The 23,410-nt window shown below is 34.4% G+C and overlaps 1 protein-coding gene across 4 annotated transcripts in view; it reads left to right on the forward strand.

Annotated features, from left to right (window-relative positions):
- The window catches only part of DPH6 (diphthamine biosynthesis 6), a 186,290-nt gene that overhangs the window by 124,208 nt on the left and 38,672 nt on the right, over positions 1-23,410 (forward strand). For all 4 annotated transcript variants that reach the window (XM_078053406.1, XM_078053407.1, XM_078053408.1 and 1 more), the window contains exon 6: positions 14,452-14,513. In XM_078053406.1, the coding sequence (XP_077909532.1) occupies positions 14,452-14,513 (62 nt within the window). The remainder of the gene's footprint in view (positions 1-14,451; positions 14,514-23,410) is intronic.

Below are 23,410 nucleotides of genomic sequence, written 5' to 3' on the forward strand. Positions count from 1 at the left end.
CTTTTAACATTTCCCAAATATATTGTAAATTACCTACTGTTTTAAATTGAGGGGGAAATTAATCCAGGTTTAAATATCAAATTCTGAGTATATGTGATACAATATTTCCTTAAGATTCAAATGCAAGTACTACCAGTCCCACAGCCACCCATCTCTGAATAGAGCCTTTGCTCAGTCTGTAAAGGGGAGTAATAGATTATAACAGCAGAGGAAATAAATGCTGATTTTGTTCATTTTATTGCTAACATTTTTTTTTCCCCTCTCAGTAGGGCAGGCTGTTCTAAAAATAAGTTGTGTCTATTACTATTTGGTGCTGGTATGCATATGTTCTTTGAATTTTTTAATAGATAAGATCCTGTCCATCCCATAGCTACTGTGTGTATTAATATATATACTATATTGCCTTATAAGAAAGATGTACTATATTATATTTCTAAAACCTATCCTTCTACCTTCATCTCAACCAGTAACTCCAATTCTCTCCATTCTATAAAAATAAAAAATACACAGAATGCAGTATTCACAAAAAAATAAGATCTTATTTAACGCAGCTATTAAAAAGTTAGCCCTCTGTAGTAACATTTGTCTGTGTCAGGCAGCTTACACTAAAACAGCTTCCATGATAATATGTAACAGTTAACTGAAAACTCCTTCTGGAAAGTAAGTCCACAAATCTTTTTCTATTTGTCTATTCAGTTGTAAGACTATTCAAACACTATATTGTCCAAACAGATATTTGTGTTTAGTACCTTAAAACCAATATTATTCTGTATTTGCCACGGTTGGAAAGTGAGACTATCCTATATTAGTTAGGGGCCCAATACTTATCTATTAAAGTTGCTTGGAGTAAGGATATGTTACAAAGTTTATAGGGTTTGTCCTCTGGTGAATTCTCTTTCAGATAGGTACTATTTTATTGGTTGATGTCCCAAATTTGTATAAATATATATAGGTCACAGTCAGTATAAACTTACATTAAGAACCAGATGAGGAATTGCATGTCAAAATGCAAGATCTGAAATATGGGCTATTATCAGGATTCTCCAGAGTCCCCTTTGCTTGTTTTTCTAACAAGTTATTCTTTCACTGGAAAAGTCTTAGGACAGACTTTGAATTTGATTCCATCTTCACTCAAGCAGAATTTAGTTCAAGTTCTGGGTAGTTTCAATCCTGATCTTTTCTTCCTTTATTCAGTGATTTTTTTAGTGGAGTTTGGAATGGAGAAATGTATTAGGCAATGTATTAGTCAGGGTTCCTCAGAGAAACAGAGCCAATAAATTATAAAAGGAGACGTATTATGAAGAATTGACTTACATGATTATGGAAGCTGAGAAGTCCCACAGTTTGCTGCCTACAAGTTGGAGACCCAAGAAAACTAGTGCTATAGTTTAGTCCAAGTTGGAAGACCTGAGAACGAGGGGAACCAATGATGTAAATCCAAGTCCAAAGGCAGGAGAAGATGTGATTATGTCCCAATTTAAGCACTGAGGCAGGAAAAGGGAGGTATGTTCCTCCTTTCTCTGTGCTTTGTTCTACCCAGTCCCTTAATGGATTGATTGAGGCTCACCCACATTGGGGAGGGCAGTCTACTTCACTAGGACCACAGATTCAAATACCAGTCTCATCCAGAAACACCCTCACAGATACACCCTCACAGATACACCCTCACAGATACACAGATAATGTTTTAATCTGGGGACCTCATGACCCATTCTAGTTGACACATAAAATTAACCATCACAGGAAGAAAAGGAAAGAATCAGAAGCCAGTGCTCATATAACCATCTTGCCCAGAATATGGCTGAAAGATTTTTAAAATGAAAATGACCAGATCAGATTTGCATTTTGGACAGCTCTCTGACTACAGTGTCAATTAAAGTTTGATATTCCGTAAAGCTCTTTCCTGTATTTTCTCTTCTCACTTTGCATATCCTCCTTGAGTATTTTTATCTCATAGTTTCTATCCCTACATTAGTATCTTTAGGCCAGACGTCTGTAGTGAACTTAAACCCCTTATATCTAATTAGAAATTAGATATCTCTTCTTGGGTGATTCTCTGGAACCTCAAATACATGTCTAAATTGATTCTACCTTTATTTTCCTTCCCAAACCTTCTTCTGTTATTGTCCTATACCTGAAGTAAATGTTACCCCCATCTTTAAATTTATCTAAAGTCAGAAACCTGAAAATCATCCTTGCCTTTTCTCTTTCCTGTATTCCCCATACCTAGTTCATCAGCAAGTGCTATATATCCTACCTATTATATGTTGCTCTCAAATCTGTTCTTTTCCTTTCATACCAATTGCCTGGTCAGTTACATTCTCTCGCACTATTGCAGCAGCCCCTTTATTTGCCTTCTTGCCTTCAGTCTTGTTTCCTGCCAAGGAATTAGACTGCAGCTAGAATGATCTTTCTGAAAGTCAAATTGGATCATGTCATTCCTCTGCTTAGCGTTTCTCTGTCTTCTCTGTGGCCTGATATTCAAGTGTAAATTCTTTAAGATGAAACACAAGGCCCTGTAGGATCTGGCTTCTGTCTACTTTTTTAACCTCAACTTTTACTCGTTCAAACACTCCCTACTCACATTGAGCTTCTTCCAGTTTCAGTACTTCTCATATTAAATACTACTATGAAAAGTTAGGAAGATATTTCTGAAATAAATAATTTCAAATCCCCCCTTTAAAAAAAATCCCTCTCTGGGGCGCCTGGGTGGCTCAGTCGTTAAGCGTCTGCCTTCGGCTCAGGTCATGATCCCAGGGTCCTGGGATCGAGCCCCGCATCAGGCTCCCTGCTCTGCGGGAAGCCTGCTTCTCCCTCTCCCACTCCCCCTGCTTGTGTTCCCTCCCTCGCTGTGTCTCTCTCTGTCAAATAAATAAAATCTTGAAAAAAAAATAAAAAATAAAAAAATCCCTGTTTGAAACTCATATTTTTTATTTTTGATTCATTTTTTACATGTTAACTGTATAATATTCTTAAAGGTAGAAAAAAGGACCATTTGGGATCAACAGCAAGTATTGATTATCAATAACTGCATAATTATACTTAATATGATTTATTGGTCACTCATTTTATGGATGTCATAGATCTTAAAGGTGAATCTATAAAGTACCTGAGTCTCCTTTATATTACTTACACTGAAGTAAAATACCAATTAATAGATTTCAGAAAGAAGCTATGTTGAGATGAGTTCCAATACAACCTTTAAGGTTAAGCATTTAGTGGTCTAATTGTAGAAATGGAAAATCTGGAGAGTGAAATAAATATTGAACTTTCAGAATATGTGAGTTTATCTTTACTTTGGAGATTGCATAATCAGTCTTATCTGTTCATTTTAACATAAGTTTAGTAGTTTTATTTCTAAAATGCTCATTTATAGAATAATGGTGTGCTCAATAGGAGTCTAGGAACAACAACAACAACAAAAAAAGTTGTATTTACCAATAAAACCATTAAAGTTTTTTAAATGGGATCTACTTATTCTGGTGGCTGGTCAATCTGGTAAAAATAGGAAGAGATTATTAGGTTGGGGTGTGTGTGTGTGTAGCTTTTGAAGATACATGGAATGCTCCATTCCTGTCTGTACTGAATTTATCAAGAATTATAGGCAAACCAGAAATTGCTTCTCAGAGTGATTATACCTCTTCTAATACCACCTACAGATTTTACAGTAAAAGTCTAGGCTACAAAAGTTGAGAACACAATTCATTTTACTTGACTCTCTTAAAAATAGCATTATCAAACATTTTGTGATGTTTCTCTCATATCATATATTGGGCTGTCGTGAAGAAATAAACCTCCACTTGCTTTCATGACAGTAGATAATAAATTGATATAATTCAGTTGAGAAGTTGAAAAATGCATTGAAAATAATGGGGCATAACATTGTAGGGTTAACATTTATTCATAGATGATGCAATTAAATAAAACAGGCATTAACTTCAAGGTCAGTCAGTAAAGTAATAAAATTGAATATTTTAATTGAATTGTAATTGCTTCCCATTGATACATGAAAGTAAAGTAAAATAGATGTCAGCTCTGCAAATTATGGTTCTTCCTCCTAATTAATTTCTTAATTCTGCATGGAGTTAGCCAGTGCCTAGGTTTTGTTGTAGGTTTATTCATCCACCCAGCTTCCATCAAGGAATGTCTATAAGACATGATTAAATGGTTAGGTGTCAGGATTTATAGTAAATTTTTTTCTGCACTTTGGAGAAAAATTTGTTAATAACTTTTAAGTAACTTATTTATGTATTTGAGTTAAAATTTACTCTATGGATTGTAATCATCTTCTTTATTAATATTGATATTTCTTGATATTGATATGTATATTAACATTAATAAATATAACCTTCCCAATGATTAAAAAGGTTTTCATAGGGGAGATAGATACATTGAGACTCACATTCTACCACTTGCTGATTCAGGGAGGTAAATTAAACAGTTACGGCTTTGGGAAAGCATAGTTTATGTCCAGTCATGACCCAGGCTTCACAAGAAAAGACACCAAAATTGAATTCATATGAAAAAAGAAACATCTTTTTCAAGGACTGGGATAAATTGAAGCTTTTAGATAAAGTTGAATTTCATTGAAAAAGCCCATGAACCATTGTGGCTTTTTCATAGGCTTTTCACAGCCCCTCAAAGGGTTTTAACATAATGCAATTTTATATAAAATAAAATGGGAATGATCACATTACAAAGATTAGGAGAGAAATTTTCAAATTATACTGAAATTGTATTGGGTCTAGATAGTAGGGTTTATTTAAAGAAAGAGAAGATTATATGCCTTTTGGACTGACTACATATACCAGTTAAATGGCTATTGCTTAAAAATTGAAAATAGAATGAATGTATAAGATAGCTTTAAAAATTACTGAGGTATTGTTATATATTCTTATACTTTAAAATGAATCTATATATGGGGTGCCTGGCTGGCTCAGTCGGTAGAGCATGTGACTCTTGATCTCAGGGTTGTGACTTCAAGCGCCACATTGGGTATGGAGATTGCATACATACATGCATACATAAAATGACTGTAATAGAATATAATACAAATATATTGGTATATTAGCATCTTTGCTTGTACTTAGAAATATAAGCGGATTCTTACTCGTAAAACAAGAAATTAAACTGAGAAGTTATTAATGTTGTCTAACCTTTGTGTTAAATTTTAACTCAAACATTGACTTCATTATTTAAACTGTTTCTCTTTAAACCATTTAAAGCGTGAAAGTTAAAAAATAAGCCCAATAATAAAAATATTTTTTGATACTAACCTTACCCCAACCTTCCATTTTCAGTTATGAAGGACTCAGTTAGGAGAGACATTCAAGAACATCAGAATTCTCCATGCATATCATCTAGTTAAAAAATACCCAAACCAGGGTGCCTGGGTGGCTCAGTCAGTTAAGCATCTGCCTTCGGCTCAGGTCATTTTTCTGGGGTCCTGGGATCGAGCCCCACATCGGGCTCCCTGCTTAACAGGAAGCCTGCTTCTCCCTCTCCCTCTGCCGCTCCCCCGCTTGTGCTCTTTCTCCCTCTCTCTGTCAAACAAATAAATAAAAAAAAATTTTTTTTAAATACCCAAACCTGGGGTGCCTGGGTGGCACAGTTGGTTGAACATCTGTTGGTTTCGACTCGGGTTGTGATATCAGGGTCCTGAGATCAAGCTCCCATCAGGCTTCACACTCAGCACAGAGTGTGCTTGAGATTCTCTCTCCCTCTGGCCCTCCTGCTTGTGCTTTCTCTCTCTCAAATAAATAAATAAATCTTTAAAAAAAAATACCCAAACCAAAAATACATGAGATAAAAGACTGACATCCTTGGGCTTCATAATTATAGATAAGCTAACAATTTTTTCATGTTAAAGTGATTTGTTTCTCCAGATCCTTGTTTTAAATTTTTTTAAATAATATTTTTCCATTTAGAGATATTAAATATCATAAAGACTGTACATACAATGCTAGAATGTTTCTAAATGAGGAAACTTGTGAAAATATGTGGATGTGTAAGAAAATTAAATATTCAATCTTTCATTATGTTTATAAAAATAAGTTACAAAGAGTTTTCATTTGCATGTAGTTTAATATTTATGGAATCATAAGTGTTCTAGGCAGTAAAGATTTCTTAAGAAAAGTTCTATGTCTGAATATATTCTGGGGTAGGATGAATAATCTTCCTACCACATCCCTGACTAATATCATCCCACATGCAATAGTGTCGACTGATTTAGAAGAGATCTCTGAGATCAGGGTGGTTTTAGGCCATTGATTTCTCAAAGAGAGTATCTTGAATTGCTAGTGATCTCTGGATCTTATCCAAGAAAAGATTTTATAAAAGCAGTCTGAAATTTCATATGGGCATGTCATATGGGCAGTGATGATGAGGTCCCCAATGATTTGTCACTCTCTAATGAACAGAAAAATAGAAGCAAAGACAGGTTGCACTCAGATTACCCAGCAAAGCATCAGGAGAAAAGGACTCAAGTAGTCATAATTAAGTACAATGGAATATGTTAGCCTGACGCAAATGTGTATCATATACAGTGTTGATTTAAAGTAGAAAGATTCATTCAAGAGAATATGGAGACTATTAGATTGAATCTAGACAGTTTCATTATGAAACTTAGACACCTTTCAGAAAAGAATTATAGTCTATTCAAATAGTATCAGATCATGAGATAAGAACTTTTAAATCATTGTTCATGCCGAAGAAGCCCACCAAAATCACCAGATCTAACCTCAGATATATTTATAATGTGTCAAAGTTGTTTATTTCTCAGGTCCTGCCATTCTCTTGGTTTTTATATGTCCAGTGAAATCATCTATTGCTTTGTGTATGTGAAATGTTACTGATTGGTCGTCTTCCCTGTGTGAGGTGTCTGAAGCATCAGACCATGAATCAGCAGCACCTACCACGCTCACTAAACGTGACTCAGACCCCGTTACCATACTATAAAGACTTACACATGCAGCTTATTTCATTATTAACTCTGGAGAGAAAAGAAATATAGCTCTTTTATTTTAGCTATTTTATAGCTTTACAATAATTTTCCATTGTAGTGAAATGGTCTATAATGTGTTTCAGGAAAATATTTGAAAATCTTCTTTAAGTTTTAAATTTTGAACTAATATTTTTAGTGCCACAGAATGTTCAGTGCTTAGCCCAGGAATAAATAAATTGAAAATATTTCTATGAATACAGAAAAATATTGAAATAATCAACTAATTTTTAACATAGTGTGTTTGTGTGTTGATCACAGATTCATATGGAAAAAGCTTGTGTCCCATGTGGCTTATGTTTACATATTTTACTGACTCTTATCTAAAGGCAAACAAAATTACTTTATCTACATCATGGAATGCAGCAATCGCTGAAATGAGATGCAACGGCTATTTCTATACGTTAACAGTTCAGAGCTGAGACTTGATGATTCTATAATGAATTAAAAGATTGTAAGAAAAATGGGAAGATCAGTTTGATCTCCCAGTCTTACCTGTGTAAAACCATATGCTCTTAAATTCCCTTCATGACTTGTAGTCAGGCATTTATTTATTCCCAGACCCTTACAAAGAAGCAAAACATAAATTATTAGATTCAATCATGAGAGACTTTGATTTTAATGGTGTGTGCCCAAATGCTGAGTAAGATAGGTTATGTTGTTTGACCGATATGTAAGAATCAAGGAGTTGGAAGGAAAGATAAACAGTGACTTCCATTCATGCTAGTCTTGTACATTCATGCTTTATATGAATATATGAAGGAAAAGTATGAAAGACATATCTGTGCTGGAAAAAATTATAAACATCTCTGTGAAGTAGAAATGAGTAGACACAAAATAGTAAGCAGGACTGAACCATGGGGCTATAATACAAAGGGTTAGGAAACAAGCAAAAGCAGTTGGGAGATACAATCCTGGGGGAAAACAGAGACTGAAAGTGCCCCATATGAAGGAGAACCTCAAAGAGATAAAGAAAAATAAAACATCCATTAAAGAAAGAGCAATCAATTAGAAAAATAAATCACACTGTCCCGCATGGGGCTCCCTGCTCAGCGGAAAGCCTGCTTCTCCCTCTGCCTGCCGCTCCCCCTGCTTGTGTGCTCTCTCTCTGTCAAATAAATAAAATCTTTTTAAAAAAATTAAAAAAGAAAAATCACAGTGAAACAGCAACAAGGTGACATGAAAAGTAACCAGTTAGAAATATTGGAAATGAAACATATAGTCACTTAAAAAACAAAAAGCTCAGTGGGCAGAATAAACTCTAGGTGAGCCAAGTCAAAGAGAGAATGAATGAAGCAGGAAAAAAATAATTGACCCAAAAGGCAACATAGAGAGACAGAGAAAAAAAAATTTTAAGAGCCATTTAAAAATATGCAGGATAGATTGGAAATTGCAATATTTGTGTAATAGATGTTTCAGAAAAAAATAGAAGGCAGAAAAATAGTATTTACAGATATAATGACTGAAAATTTTCTAGACTTGAAGAAAAATTTAAGTTTTAGAATTGAAAGTGTATATTAGGTGCTGTACAGTATAAATAAAAGTAAACATACACCCACACATATTATATTAAAATTACAGAGTGTCTCAAGGACATTGAAAACTACAATTTTGCACAGAAAAAATAAGTATTTCTTATAGGGGAACCACTATCAGACTGACAGCATAAATCTTATTAAGAATGACTAATTTCTAAAGAAGTAGTATATTACAACTAAATTATTATGTAATGATGAGAGTGAAATAGGACATTATCAGACATCTAAAACCTCAGAGACTTTACCACTCACAGATCTTCAGTAAAAAAATAAAGAATGGATTTCAGTTAGAAATAGATTGAATTCCAGGAGAAATGAATGAGAAACAGTTGGGAACATAGACATTGTAAAATATGTTGGTGGGCTTAATTTTTTCTTGACAAAATGTTGCAACTAAAAGTTAACACAGTAATAGCAACTGAAATGGTGGGGCTTATTTAGTATCTAGTGAAAACATGCTAACTTCTCTCAGTCAAAAGGGTGCTAAACAAATTGTTAAATTTATATTCTAAGATTCATAACTCTTAGATAATACATTTAGACTTCAAAAATATAGTTTTGAATGTACGTTAAAAATTACAAGCGATTGGGGTGCCTGGGTGGCTCAGTCGGTTGAGTGTCTGCCTTCTGCTCAGGTCATGACCCCAGGGTCCTGGGATCAAACCCTGCATCAGGCTCCCTGCTCAGCCAGAGCCTTCTCCCTCTCCCTCTGCCTGTTGCTCCCCCTGCTTGTGCTCTCTCTCTCTGTCAAATAAATAAATAGAATCTTTGAAAAAAAAATTACAAGTGATTACTGAAAGAGTAGAAATTCAGTCCACAGCTTCTTAATCAGCAAACAAACAGACAAAAATCCTTTCAATACAGCATGAGGCAGAAAATAGCAAAGGAACAAATACGTATAAAGCTTAATAAAACAGGAAATCTATAAGATGATAGAAACAGATCCAGACATATAACATAAAATGTTAAAAATGTAAAATGGTTAAACTCCATTCTTTAGAGTTGTATTTATAAGATAGGATAAAATTTTTAAAAATCCAGTTATATGTAGTTTATAAGTGGCATCTAAAACAAAAGCACACAGAAAATTTGAGAATAAATAATGGAAAATATGTGCCAGTAAAATATTAACAAAATAAAGTTGGTGTTGTAATGTTGATAAATAGAATATAAGATAAAAATCATGTATGAAGATATATGCAGATGAGTAGGTCATCACTTGTTGATAAAAGGAATAATCTTATCAAAAAGTTTTAGAAATTGTGAGTGTGTATGCACATAACAACATAGCTCTCAAATACATAAAGCATAATTTTTTCAGGAACCTCCATACTGTTTTCCACATTGGCTGCACCAGTTTGCAGTCCCGCCAACAATGCACAAGGGTTCCTTTGTCTCCACATGCTCACAAATACTTCTTTCTTGTGGTTTTTTTATTTTAGCCATTCCAACAGGTGTAAATTGATACCTCATTATGGTTTTAATTTGCATTTCCCTGATGATGAGTGATTTTGAGCATTTTTTCACATGTCTGTTGGCCATATGTATGTCTTTGAAAAAAATGTCCATTCAGGTTCTTGCTGATTTTTAAATAGATTATTTGTGGGGGTTTTTTGATGTTGAGTTGTGCAAATTCCCCCTTTATATATTTTGGATATTAACCCCTTACCGGGTATATCATTTGCAAATAACCTATTCAGTAGTTGCTTTTTGTTTTGTTGATGGTTTCCTTCACCGTGCAAAAGCTTTTTATTTTGGTGTAGTCCCAGTAGTTGGATTTTGCCTTTTTTTCCCTTGCCTTAGGAGACATATCTAGAAAAATGTTTCTATGGCTGATGTCAAAGAAATTACTACCTATGTTTTCTTCTAGGAGTTTTATGAATTTAGGTCTCACATTTAGGTCTTTAATCCATTTTATTTTTGTATATGGTATAAGAAAGTGGTCCAGTTTCATTCTTTTGCATGTAGCTGTCTGGTTTTCCCAGCACCATTTATTGGAGACTGTCTTTTCCCCATTGTATATTCTTTATTCTTCCCTCCTTTGTCATAGATTAATTGGCCATAAATGTGTGGGTTTATTTCTGTGTTCTCCATTCTGTTCCATTGATCTCTGTAACTATAGATCTATGTTCCATTGATCTATATAACCCTATTTTGTACCAGTACCATACTGTTTTTATCACTAAAGCTTTATACTATATCCTGAATTCTGGAATTGTGATACCTCCAGCTTTGTTCTTTTTTCTCAAGATTGCTTTGGCTATTTGGGGTCTTTTGTGGTTCCATATAATTTTAGGACTATTTGTTCTAGTTCCATGGAAAATATTATTGGTATTTTGATAGGGATTGCATTAAATCTGTAGATTGCTTCAGGTGCTATGGACATTTTAACAGTATTGGTTCTTCCAATCAATGATCATGCAATAGCTTTCCATTTGTTTGTGTCAAGTTCAATTTATTTCACCATTGATCTATAGCTTTTTGAAGTATAGGTCTTTCACTTCCTTTGTTAAGTTTATTCATAGGTATTTTGTTCTTTTTGGTGCTATTTTAAATGGAATTATTTTCTTAATTTCTCTTTCTGCTATCTCATTAGTGTATAAGAATGCAGCAGATTTTTTGTGTATTAATTTCCTATCTTACAACTTTATTAAATCTATATATCAGTTTTAGCGGTTTTTTTGGTGGAGTCTGTAGGGTTTTCCATATATTATATAGTATCATGTCATCTGCAAATAGTGAAAGTTTTACTTATTCCTTACCAATTTATGCCTTTTACGTCTTTTTTGCCTGATTGCTATGTCTAGGACTTCTAGTACTATCTTGTTTGTTTGTTTGTTTGAAGATTTATTTATTTATTTATTTGACAGAGAGAGAGAGATAGCGAGAGCAGGAACACAAGCAGAGGGAGTGGGAGAAGGAGAAGCAGGCTTCCCGCCGAGCAGGGAGCCTGATGTGGGAATCGATCCCAGGATCCTGGGGTCATGACCTGAGCCGAAAGCAGATGCTTAACGACTGAGCCACCCAGGCGCCCTCTAGTACTAATTAAATAAAAGGGAAGAGAGTGGACATCCTTGTCTTGTTCCTGATGTTAGAGGAAGAGCTTTGTTTTTCACAATTTAGAATGAAGTTAGCTGTAGGTTTTTCATATCTGGCCTTTATTATATTGAGCTATGTTCCTTCTAAACCTACTTTGTTGAGAGTTTTTATCATGAATGAAGGTTGTACTTTGTCAAATGCTTTTTCTGCATCTATTGACATGATCATATAGCTGTTATCCTTTATTTTGCTAACTTGGTGTATCATTTTGATTGGTTTGCAAATATTGAACCACCCTTGTATCCCTGGAATAAATCCTGCATGATCATGGTGAATGGTTTTTTTTTTTAAATGTATTGTTGGATTCAGTTTGCTAATATCTTACTGTGGATTTTTATCTATGTTCATCAGAGGTATTGGCCTGTAGTTTTCTTTTTCTGTAGTTTCTTTATCTGATTTTCATTATCAGGGTAATGTGGGCCTTATAGAATGAATTTGGAAGTTTTCCTTCTCTTCTACTTTTTGGAATAGTTCGAGAAGAGTAAGTATTAACTCTTCCTTAAATATTTAGTAGAATTCACCTGGGAAACCATCTGTGTTGGGTATGGTTCTTACTTTTAATAATAATCAGAAAATGAAAATTAGGGGCGCCTGGGTGGCTCAGTCGTTAAGCGTCTGCCTTCGGCTCAGGTCATGGTCCCAGGGTCCTGGGATCAAGCCCCGCATCGGGCTCCCTGCTCGGCGGGAAGCCTGCTTCTCCCTCCCCCACTCCCCCTGCTTGTGTTCCCTCTCTCGCTGTGTCTCTCTCTGTCAAATAAATAAAGAAAACCTTAAAAAAAAAAAAGAAAAGAAAATGAAAACAAGTATCTAAAAGAATTTTATATATATTTATATATCAGATTAGCAAAGATTTAAAATTCTGACACCACTAAATTATTTTTGCATTATGTGAAGTAGGAATTCTATGTCCTGATAGTGGAAGTACAAATTGGTTAATACTGCTTTGAAGAGCAATTTGGCAATATCTAGTAGACTTAAAGATTATACACACACACGTGCATATATACAGTAATATATACAATTGTATATCATGGTAATTTCACATAAAAGCATATTCACTGCAGCATAAAAAGTACTTGTGGCAAAACAGAAATTAGGAACAACCCAGGGCCCAAATACCCATCTACTGGAAAATGTAGAATTAAATTCTGGCATATCCATATAGTGGAATAGAATACAATAATAAAAATGAATGGACCAGAGCCATGGTAATCAATATAAGTAAATCTCAATAATGTGAATTTAAAAAATCAAATTAAAGTTTGTATTATTCATGTAAAAATTTAATATACATGAACAATACTAAATACTGTTTGGATACATAATTTGTAGTAAAATTATAAAAGCATTATTAGTAACTCACCAACTTCAAAAGAGTGGTTACCATGTAGAAGTGTAGGGGATATAGATTAAGAGTAGATATACTGTTATGTTCTATTGTGTTGGTGGTGGTTATTTCTTTTAAAAAAATGTTGTAGAGGAAATACAGCACATTAATGCTTGTTAAATCTGGGTGGTGATTACATGGGTGTTTCTTTCAAAGTATTTCATGTACTTATTCATTCTAAATACTGAATTGCTAAATAGTGGTAGAAGTAGAGGAACTGGACAGAATCAGTGATTGGTTCATCTACATGTTCACCCATCTCCTTGAAATTTTAATTTTAGCGAATATACCATGAGAATAAGATTGCTGTGAAGGGAGTTGACACGAAAAATCTGTCTAGTGCTATTGATCTGAGTTGTTTGCTTTGAGTTTCACCTAAAAATACTCAGTGGCAGAAGAGTTTTCAATCTTTGCCTGACTTCCCTTCTTCTGATATGTGATATAAGAAATAATATGTTAACCAAAAAAGGCATCCAACTAGAAGCAGAAAATTATTAATCAGTTTGTGTAATTAATAAGCTAAATAATTTAAGCCAACAAAAAATAAAAATAACTTATTTAAATGAGACTAAGTCAATACACGTATTATGTATATAAATATCTAAATGTATTATGGATGTAATATCTAAAATGAATTCTTTCATTTCATAGCAAACTTGTGGCATGTGACTTTTTCTTCCCTGGCAAGTTAGTTTTGGTATGTGGGAAGAGTTTATTGCTCATACTTGTCTGCCTATACCTTATCACCTACATAAACTCTGTAGTTGAACATCTTTATCTAAGATTGTGCGCATGCCATTGGTACAATAATGATTTTTCAGAGTTGTCTCTATCTTTGTTTAGAAAATATATTATCACACAAGTGGTCATTGAAATGAAATGTCATTTAATTTGAGAATACAATTATTTGTGTTCGTATCTGTGTCCTTCTATGAAGTGAATTAATTATGTAGGCATAAGGGTCTACCATTCTTCTATTTTCTACTCTTACTCTCTAAGTTAGAATTTTAAAGTTAGATAAAACAGGGATACATAAGAAATTTCTCACTATTGTCCATGAGTAAAATAACCATAATAATTAAAATACCAAGGACATAAATGTCATGTTTGAAATGATACCTGTTTTTCCAACTAAATTACAGTTGCTCAAAAATGAATTAAAATAATGCATCTGGAAGTTGACACAGTGCAATGAAATGATTTGGTATGGAACTTATTTTTCAGGAGCAAGAAAACCAGTTACCCAAGGGGATTAGGAAAGTAAATATGAGCCAAATACATTTTACTTTAGGATCAAAGCAATTTGAAATAATCACATACTGGTTTCCTAGGCAAGGAGAGGCCAAGGGAAGGGGAATATGTCTTTAGACTTCCAATCTGATAGTTACCTAAAAAAAAAAACAAAAAAATGTAATCTTTCTTGGCAGGTTTAGATCCAGATAAGCATCTTGGAAAAACCCTGGATCAAATGGAACCTTATCTCTTAGAGGTAAGAATTTATACTATTTCTCAAAATATAGGCATCTAAAGGAAGAAAAAAATAAGGCCATGATATAATGATTATAAAATTAATTTTATTTTGGAAAAACTCTGATGGCATTCATGATATAGTTTTGTGAAAAAAAATTAACTTCTAATGGATATGAAGATATCAAAAATTAATTATGAAAATCATTACCAGGTTTTTGGTCTGAATAAAGAAGTAAGCTATTCCTAAAAGGAAACTGTCCTGTCAGAAGGTTTTTTTTTATTAACGTGGACACTGTATGCTATATATGAAGTACTATACTCCTAAAGTAGCTTATAGTCTCTGTGATCAGATGCTTTTCAATCAAAAATGTGAGTAGAAACTTCCTTCAGAGATGATCTAATCTAACCTCTTCTCTTTTACCAATTAGGAAATTAACTTGCAGAGTAGCAAAAAAAAATTATTTTAAGGTTTCAAGTAACAATCATTTAACCCATTATCATTGTCAAATCCTAAATGTGTTCTAAACTTTAAAGAAGATTTAGTCATTTTCATTATTTTCTGTTAACTGTTATTATTATATTTTATGAGAGATTGGGGCAAATGTTATTCGCATGGCAATGATAACTAAAGGAGTATAATGATGAGAGTATTTCATTTCACAATTATGATGGAAAAAAGAAAATTACCTTGCTTCTATGAAAGAACTGAACTCCTCTAATAAGTTATCATGTTCCCCTCCCCATCTCTTAATTTGTCAACATTGTCTCTGGACATTGTTAATACAATTGCTGTGATGTGCTAGCAGTTACTACCTTCTTTACTAACTTTATGGTTTTTGGATTTTCTTTCAGTTATTTGCACTTGATTATTTTATGGTTTATCAATATGTACCAAATGCTTAGAAATCCCTGAAATGCTTATTCCTTTTTTCACTAAACATCAGTAAGCATCTAATATATGTGAGGCAAATAGTAAAGATAAAAATTAAAATGAAATGAGAATATAATTGTGACAAATTATATTTGATTTCTAGATAATTTAAGTTGATGACATGTTTTTTTATGCTACTCTGATAGGACTTTTCTCACAGCAGTTTGTGTTATGGCCAACATTATATCTATGTTCACATCTGTTCCCTATCATCAGATTATATTTTGCTTCTGAAAAAAACAATGTAGATAAATAATGAAATTAAATTTATGGGTGTAAAAGAAAGAGAACTTGAGAAATGAGAGACTGGGGCTTTGACAAAAGAGCTTTTTGTAAGCTGCTCCATAAATTTAAAGTTATGAGTTCAGGTGTCAAACATGTAGAGGTTCTTTGTAGAATAGACGTATAAGGCTTGGGATTGCCATGATGTCAATTATGAGTTAACCTGGATATTATCATAGAATATTTAAACACAAAATTCCAGAAATCATTTTATTTAATCTTCAGCATGGCCAAGCAATCTCATATTTCTCTGGAAAACTACTATGTACCCATTCTCCATAATGGCTATTGCATTTCTTCTCTGCTCTCCTCAAAATTCAGTCCCCTTCACTTTTCCCCTCACTTTTGAGTGGATGGTTTTTTCTTCACAAAGAAAATAGAAGCCATCATCCTGGGAATCCTCTGCCTCTGAGCACCACCCTTGCATATTTTTGCTTCCTGTAACTGGGAGAAGTACACTTCCTCCCACATATGGCTCACCTCCTTCCTGTGCTCTGGATCCCATGAGCAGCAATCACTCACCCCTTCCAGTAGCTTCCTCCTCTTTCTCACATCATATTGAAACATACCACCATCTCTGCCATTCTGAAGATTCCCTCCCTCCACTCTAGTTATTCCTCTAGCTACTTCTCTTCTTTGCTTCAAAACCAAAAAGTTCAGAGTGTTATCCATGTTGATGGTCAGTGCTTCTTCATGTCTCAGACACCTCGTATACCTGGAGCCTTGCTTCTTTTTCCACCTCTAAATGGATACAGCTCTGACAAAGATCATGCAAGATCTCTATTTTACCAAACCCAACCAACACTCCTTAGCCCTTATTTGACAGTTTTAAACACTCCTCCTTAAAATGCTTCCATCAGCATCCATGATGCCACATTCTCCTAGTTTCTCTCCTTTGTTCTCGTCACTCTTAGTCTCTTTTGCCAGTTCCTAGCCTAGGCTCCATTTTCACTCTATCACCTTTTTCTGGATGATCTCAGTCACTCACATGGCTTTAAAAACTAGCTATATTTGGATGACTCCCAAATATTTCTAGCCCAAATTTCTCTGCTAAGTCCTAGTGCCTAAAGGCACTGCAAATTAAATCTCCATAAACTTGATTGTGGCCTTTATATCCATCACTTTTTGCCATTCCTTTTGTCATCACCTTAGTTCAGTGCCTGTCACTTCAGGCCTAGAGTATTACTGACAACTCCAAATTTGCCTCTATCCTCCATTTTATTTCCCAAAGAATTCATTTTGCTTACTGCTTCAAGGTAACTGTTCTAATATATTCTACTGTAATTGTCACTCACTCACTTCAAAACTTTGAGTCCCATTGCTTACTGGCTAAAATCCAAATTCTTTAGACTCCTCTTTCCCTTACTTAACTCTGGCCAACCCATTAGCATGGTCTTGTCTTCTCTATCTCCAGAATATATTCTAAACCCAAACACTTCTCACTGTCTCTGGCGCTACCACCACAAGATAATCATCTCTTGTCTGGAATACTTCATCAACCCCTAACTGGTCTGCTTACTTCCACCATTGCCCTGCTAGGATCCATTATTCATATAGATGCCAGAGTAATTTTTTTAAAGTGTAAATCAAATCACATCGCTGCTTTGTTTAAAATTTAAATAGTTTCTCATAGAATAACATCCAAATTCCTATAAGATCACAACCGATGAAACTGTATATGATCAGCATCCTCATTTTCCACCAGCCTCTATCTAACTCACTGAGCCTGAGCCACAGATGCCTCCTTATTACCTAAATACACTTTATTCACCCCTTTTCTCCTTAGGACTTTGTTCTGCCTCAAATGTTTTTTTCCCTCAGACCGCCACATGGTTAATGCTTTCTCATAATTTAAGTGACAACTCAGATGCTCCCTCCTCAGAAAATCTTTCCCCAACTACCCTAGCTAACACAGATCTCTACAAATTATGTCTACAAATCGTCTATCTGCTTATGTGTATATTATCTGTCACACCTTCACCCACCCCACCAGAATGTAAGCTCCAATAATCCTACCAAGATTTTGGCAAAGACATTAGTTCTTTAGTTCTTTAGTTCTTTCATTCAGCTATGTGTTCATCTGTCTGTCCATTCACTACTATCATCCTTAAGTTACTTCATATTTATTGAGGACCTGTTACATGGCAAATGCTGTGATGAGCACTAAGGATACATGATGAATTAAACAAGATCCTGTTCTAAAGGAGTTTAAAGTCTGCCATAGGTATTCTCAGACCTGAAAGTGCAGTTTATTGGGGACCTTGTTAAAATATACACTCTTTTCCCACCCTAAGAAATCTCAGTTCAGAAGGACTAGGAATCTAATCTTTAAATAAGCACTAGGTAATTCTAACACAGTGATCAAATATATGATCTCCTATTTCTTCAATACCAGTAACACACTTCAGGCTCTGTATTTCTAAATTTCTCTGAAAGAATGTAAGCCTTCTTGAAACCATCGTCATCCATTGGCTTCCACTACTTACTTCTGAAAGCTTTCTGAGTATTTTCTTAGCTTCCTTTTGGGGCTTACCATGTATATATTCCACCCCTTATAAGTTGTTTCATCCATAGCCTTCCTCCTGTGGTGATATTAAACACCTCCATGACTTAAGCTACCAATTTTATTCTTATGACAATTAAGTCTATTCTTCCACCATCTTTTTATGCTCCAGACATCTGTATTCTGCTAGATACCTTCCTCTCTTAGATGTACTCAATCACTTCAACTTCAGCTATGCAGAACTGAACATTTCTTTGCTGACATATCTATGCCATTTTTATGTTCCCTGACAGTGAAGGGTTCCAGTCTACTCAGTTGTCCAAGACCAATAAAAAGTGAATTGTAAAATTATTTCATACATTCCATTATTCATAAATAAAGCCCCAGCTCCTTTTAATTCTACCTTCTTAACATCTTATAATCTGTCCCATTTAATCCTCATTGTCATTACATTAGGGTTTCCCCTAGGTTATTATAATCTTTTAGTTCAAGTCTATCTCCTCCCCACCTTACCCCTTGGGTAAGCCACAGGGCTGTCATCATCATACATGTGAAGGGCAAATCTGATCTTGTTGTTGTTCCCCATTCCCTCAAAATAAAATTTTGCATTGTTCCCCATTCCCTCAAATAAAATTTAAACTCCTTAACACAATGCAATCTGTCCTTGGGGAAAAAGAGGCTTGTAAGTTAGGCATTCTCCTACATCCCCCCTATCCTTCATGAGTTTGGAACTATTAATGGTTACCCTAAAGTGAGTACTCCCTTCTACCTCCATGTTCTACTCCCCTTCTCTGCAGACTTTCTCTCTCCTTCACTCAACTAAATCCAATCTGTTGTTAAAGTCTAAGCTTTAAACTCTTGCTTAAATAAGCCTCCTTTGAGCTGCCATTTTCTTCTTTGACTCCCAGGATGTAGCACTTCTCATGCTATATATTTTTCTAATGTTTATTATAACATTAAAGTATGTAATGTGTAAAAAAATTCAAACACTATCAAATAATGAAAACTCTTCCACTGACTCCAAGCCCCCCAGTTTTCTTTCCCAGAGTAACCACTCTTCTCTATTCTGAGGTATCTCTTCAAAAACTTTTTTTGCATATGTAAATGTATATGCATGGTTTATTCTTTTTTACCAAAATTGGAGCATACTGTGCATATTATTCTCCGTCTTCCATTTTAACACATAAGGATCCAGGTAATTTGTTTTCATGACTTCACTATGTGAATAATATATTGAGCCTCTTCTTTATTGATGGGCTTTATTCCTTACTGATTTCTTTCATGTCTTTTGCTATTTCAAATAATGCTAGAATGAACATTACTGTGCATATATTTTAGGGCATATATGAATTTATCTGTAGGATAAAATCCTAGAATGGAAATACTGGGTCAGAATGTACGTATGTTTTTAATTGCCGTAGACATTGAAGATATCCATTTTCAGCTATGGCAGAATAACTTACATCAGACCAGTTCTCCCTATGAAAACAATTAGAATAGTTGTATGGAATTAAAACAAAAATAATGTTGGAAGGCATTAGGGAATTACCAAAAATAAGAAAATTTGAGGGGCCAGAATTCCAGTGAGAACAGAGCCTCTAATCCCCTTAAGACATTTTCTAATTCAAAAAATGGTACAGGGATACCAAGAAGTTGAGGAGAAAACTCCAGCCGAGAAGCTGAGTAGGGCTTTCCGCAGCTTCAAAGTGCTAAAGAGACAAAAATTGGAATTCAAGGCAAACCAGACTGGAGTGGACCTGGTTAACCATCCACATATTCAGTCGGACTCCTGACTTTAGGGGTAAAGGCAAACCAGAAATAGTCCAGCCCTTGCAAATACTTATATCCAGCTTTGAATCATAACAATTCTAGATTGACTTAATATGGTGTTCCTCGTATTGCCTATTTCTCTCTTTAAGAAGATAACAAGATTCAAAGCCTCAGATTATCTCTAAAATATTTCACATACAATTTTCAGCAGACAATGAGAAATGACCAAGCATATCAGGAGATCTGATGAGATAACTGAAAGCAAGAGAAAAACACACACTAGAAACAGTGTCAGAGGATCCATATGATCAAATTATCAGATTTAGACTTTAAAGTGACTGTGACTTTGGGCGAGAAGATGAACTATTTTAGGGGCAATTTGGACTCTTTATAAGAGAATCAAATAGAATTCTAGGACTTAAAATGCAAAACCTGAAATTAAGAACACAATACCTGGGTTTACCAGTAGATTTGATACAGTTGTATAGACATTTAAAGACCCAGAAGATAGGGTGACATAAAGCATCCAGGCTGAAGCCCAAAGAAAATGGGATGGAAAGTAAACAGAAGACTAAGAGATGTAAGGGAGAGAAGTTTGTCATACCTGTAACTGGAGTTGCAGGAGTAAAGGAGTGAGAAGAAAGAACAGAAGCAATGTTTAAAGAGATTTTACTGTAGGATTTAGCTGTAGTTATTTTTGATGATTTTGACAAGTAGCTTCTCAGAATGGTAAAAATTGTTCAAAAGAGAAAGATTGAATATTAATGGCTAATTGCACATTTTGAACAGGAATTATTTTTCCTGATAGGTATAGAAAATTATGCAAAACAATCTAGAATGTCTTTTTCTCTGGCTTCTGCATAGTCTAATCTGTGTGTACATGAGCTTTCTATCAAGTGAGTGCCTAATAAATTTTTACACCAATTTGTTACCAATTTGTTTTTCACTACATGTACAACAGTTATCTGACACAACCCAGATTTTAACCCAGGTTTTTTGCTTTCTCTTTTTCCTTTCATTTTTACATATGCTCATAAAGGAGACTCAATCAGTTGCCTGATGTACTCAGAGCACAGTGATTCTAATATAAAAGCAAATGTGTCATTTGTCAAACTCTCATCTTCTTTAAGCATTTAAAGGGTATGGCTGTTTTTTATTTTTTAAAAACTTATTTTCTAGGACTCTGTCTTCTCCATCGTTGCCTAAGACATATCAGATTTTAAGGACTGTATATATGTCCTTATCTTTATGAATAATGTCATTAACCTCATTAAGTGAGATAAAAAATCAACCACATATTCATTTTTCATCTTGTTGACATAACTCTCCTGAATAGTCAAGAAATTCAAAAAGAGAGAAAACAAAACCTTTGAACTTGTAGGGGTGGGAGAAAAGGGGGTTAAGTAGAGGAACCCATTTTGTTCACCTGCCTCAGATATCCTGAACCACCTGTTAGGTACCCATTGTGTAATGTGGGTGGACATGACTTGTAAAATGTAATGTTATTTCAGCTAATACATTAATCCTTTAATATATTATTGTATCCAAGAGTTAATATTTTTTTTTAAGATTTTATTTATTTATTTATAGGACAGAGAGAGACATAGCGAGAGAGGGAACACAAGCGGGGGGAGTGGGAGAGGAAGAAGCAGGCTTCCCGTGGAGCAGGGAGCCTGATGCGGGGCTTGGTCCCAGGACCCTGGGATCATGACCTGAGCCGAAGGCAGACGCTTAACGACTGAGCCACCCAGGCACCCCAAAGAGTTAATATTTTTTAGTTAAGGGAATTTTTGTATGTTACAATGATTGCTCTTGAAGAAATTAATATTGTGAGAATGACAGGTTGGTGGCAGAGGTGATGGAGAAAAGATGATACCTTTGGGCAAAAGTCCTTTTCATAGTTCATTCAGATCACATGGGGTAAGAGGCAGCATAGGACAGCAATCAGCAAGTTAACTCTGTACTCAGGAGGCTAGGTATGAATCCTGATGCTACTGCTTACCTCAAATGTTGATCTAGTTAGTTTCCCACGTAAATAATAGAAGTAATAGGTGCTTAGCATAGTATCTGGCACATTCTCAGTACTCGATAAATGTTAGTGATGTTTAATATTATGAGTAAAATTTGCTATTACTTAAGAATAATTCTGAAACTTTACTGCCTTACAAAAAAACAAAACAAAACAAAACTGAGTAGACACTATAACTGGAGATTGTTAACTGACATATATCAACATGTAGATAACAATTCTAACAGAAAAATGGCAAAATCTATGGAAAACCACTATACAGAAAAGAATATCTCAAAACCAAATATAGATATGAGGAGATGCTCAAATGGATTTAGTAATCATAGAAGTACAAATTAAAGAAACAGTGAGATGTTACCTTGTACCAGTTTGGCAAAAATGAGAAAACTGGATAATGCCGATTGTTGACAGGTGAAGATTTACAGAACCTTAGGAATGTAGATTGGTCTACCATTCTGAAGGGCAGTATTGCAGTTCCTAGATTAAATATCCCCATCCTATCATTCCATAATGGGACATTAGTGAATATAGTCTTTGCAGGGTTATTTTTGATGATGTTGGGGTTGTTGGAGGCAATATGAATGTCCATTCCTGGAAGAGCAGATAGTTAAAATGTGGTGAGTGCACATTATGAGATACAAGTCTGCACTTAGAAAAGTATATTCAGTGTGCATATAGCAGCAAAGTGTTGAATGCATAAAAGTAACATTGAAATGAATTAAAAATATAGGCACACAAAATAATACATTTGCAAAGATGTAGACAAAAGATACACATTAAATATTTTTAAATGTTTGTGATAAGGGAAAAAAAGGGGGATAAAGTATACAAATAAATCGTAATTACAAAAAACAACATAAAATACCTACATACATATTGCTGAAATTTTGAGATATAATCAAGTATAGAGAAGTATAAAAAACATAGATTTCTGTCCTGTGATGCACATGGCTAACATGTTGGTGTACTCTGTAATGGTTTATTTCCTAAGAGTTTGTTTTTCACACAAGTTCACATAGTTAAATAGTTGTACGTGTCTTATAATTAGGTTTGATTATACATATAGTTTGTGTCCTTTGTTCTCTAGCATTATGTCATATTTATTTTCCCGCATAATTGAATATACTTAGAAAATATATTAATTAATGTCTGTGTGGATTCCATCATATTTGTATCCTCCGTATGAATGTATTATGACAAATTCAGTGAGTTACCTCTTGTTGGAAATATTTGTTATTTCTAAGTTATTATAAACAATGTTACTTATTTTAAAATTGTTATAAACAATGTTATGATTATGATTATTCCTAATGAATCTTCCTATACATTTCTGATTATCACTTGCTTCAGATAAATTCCCAGGAATATAATTTCTGGGTCAAAAAATACAACTTTAAGGAT

The sequence above is a fragment of the Halichoerus grypus genome, chromosome 8, assembly GCF_964656455.1.
Source record: "Halichoerus grypus chromosome 8, mHalGry1.hap1.1, whole genome shotgun sequence".
Taxonomy (NCBI): domain Eukaryota; kingdom Metazoa; phylum Chordata; class Mammalia; order Carnivora; family Phocidae; genus Halichoerus; species Halichoerus grypus.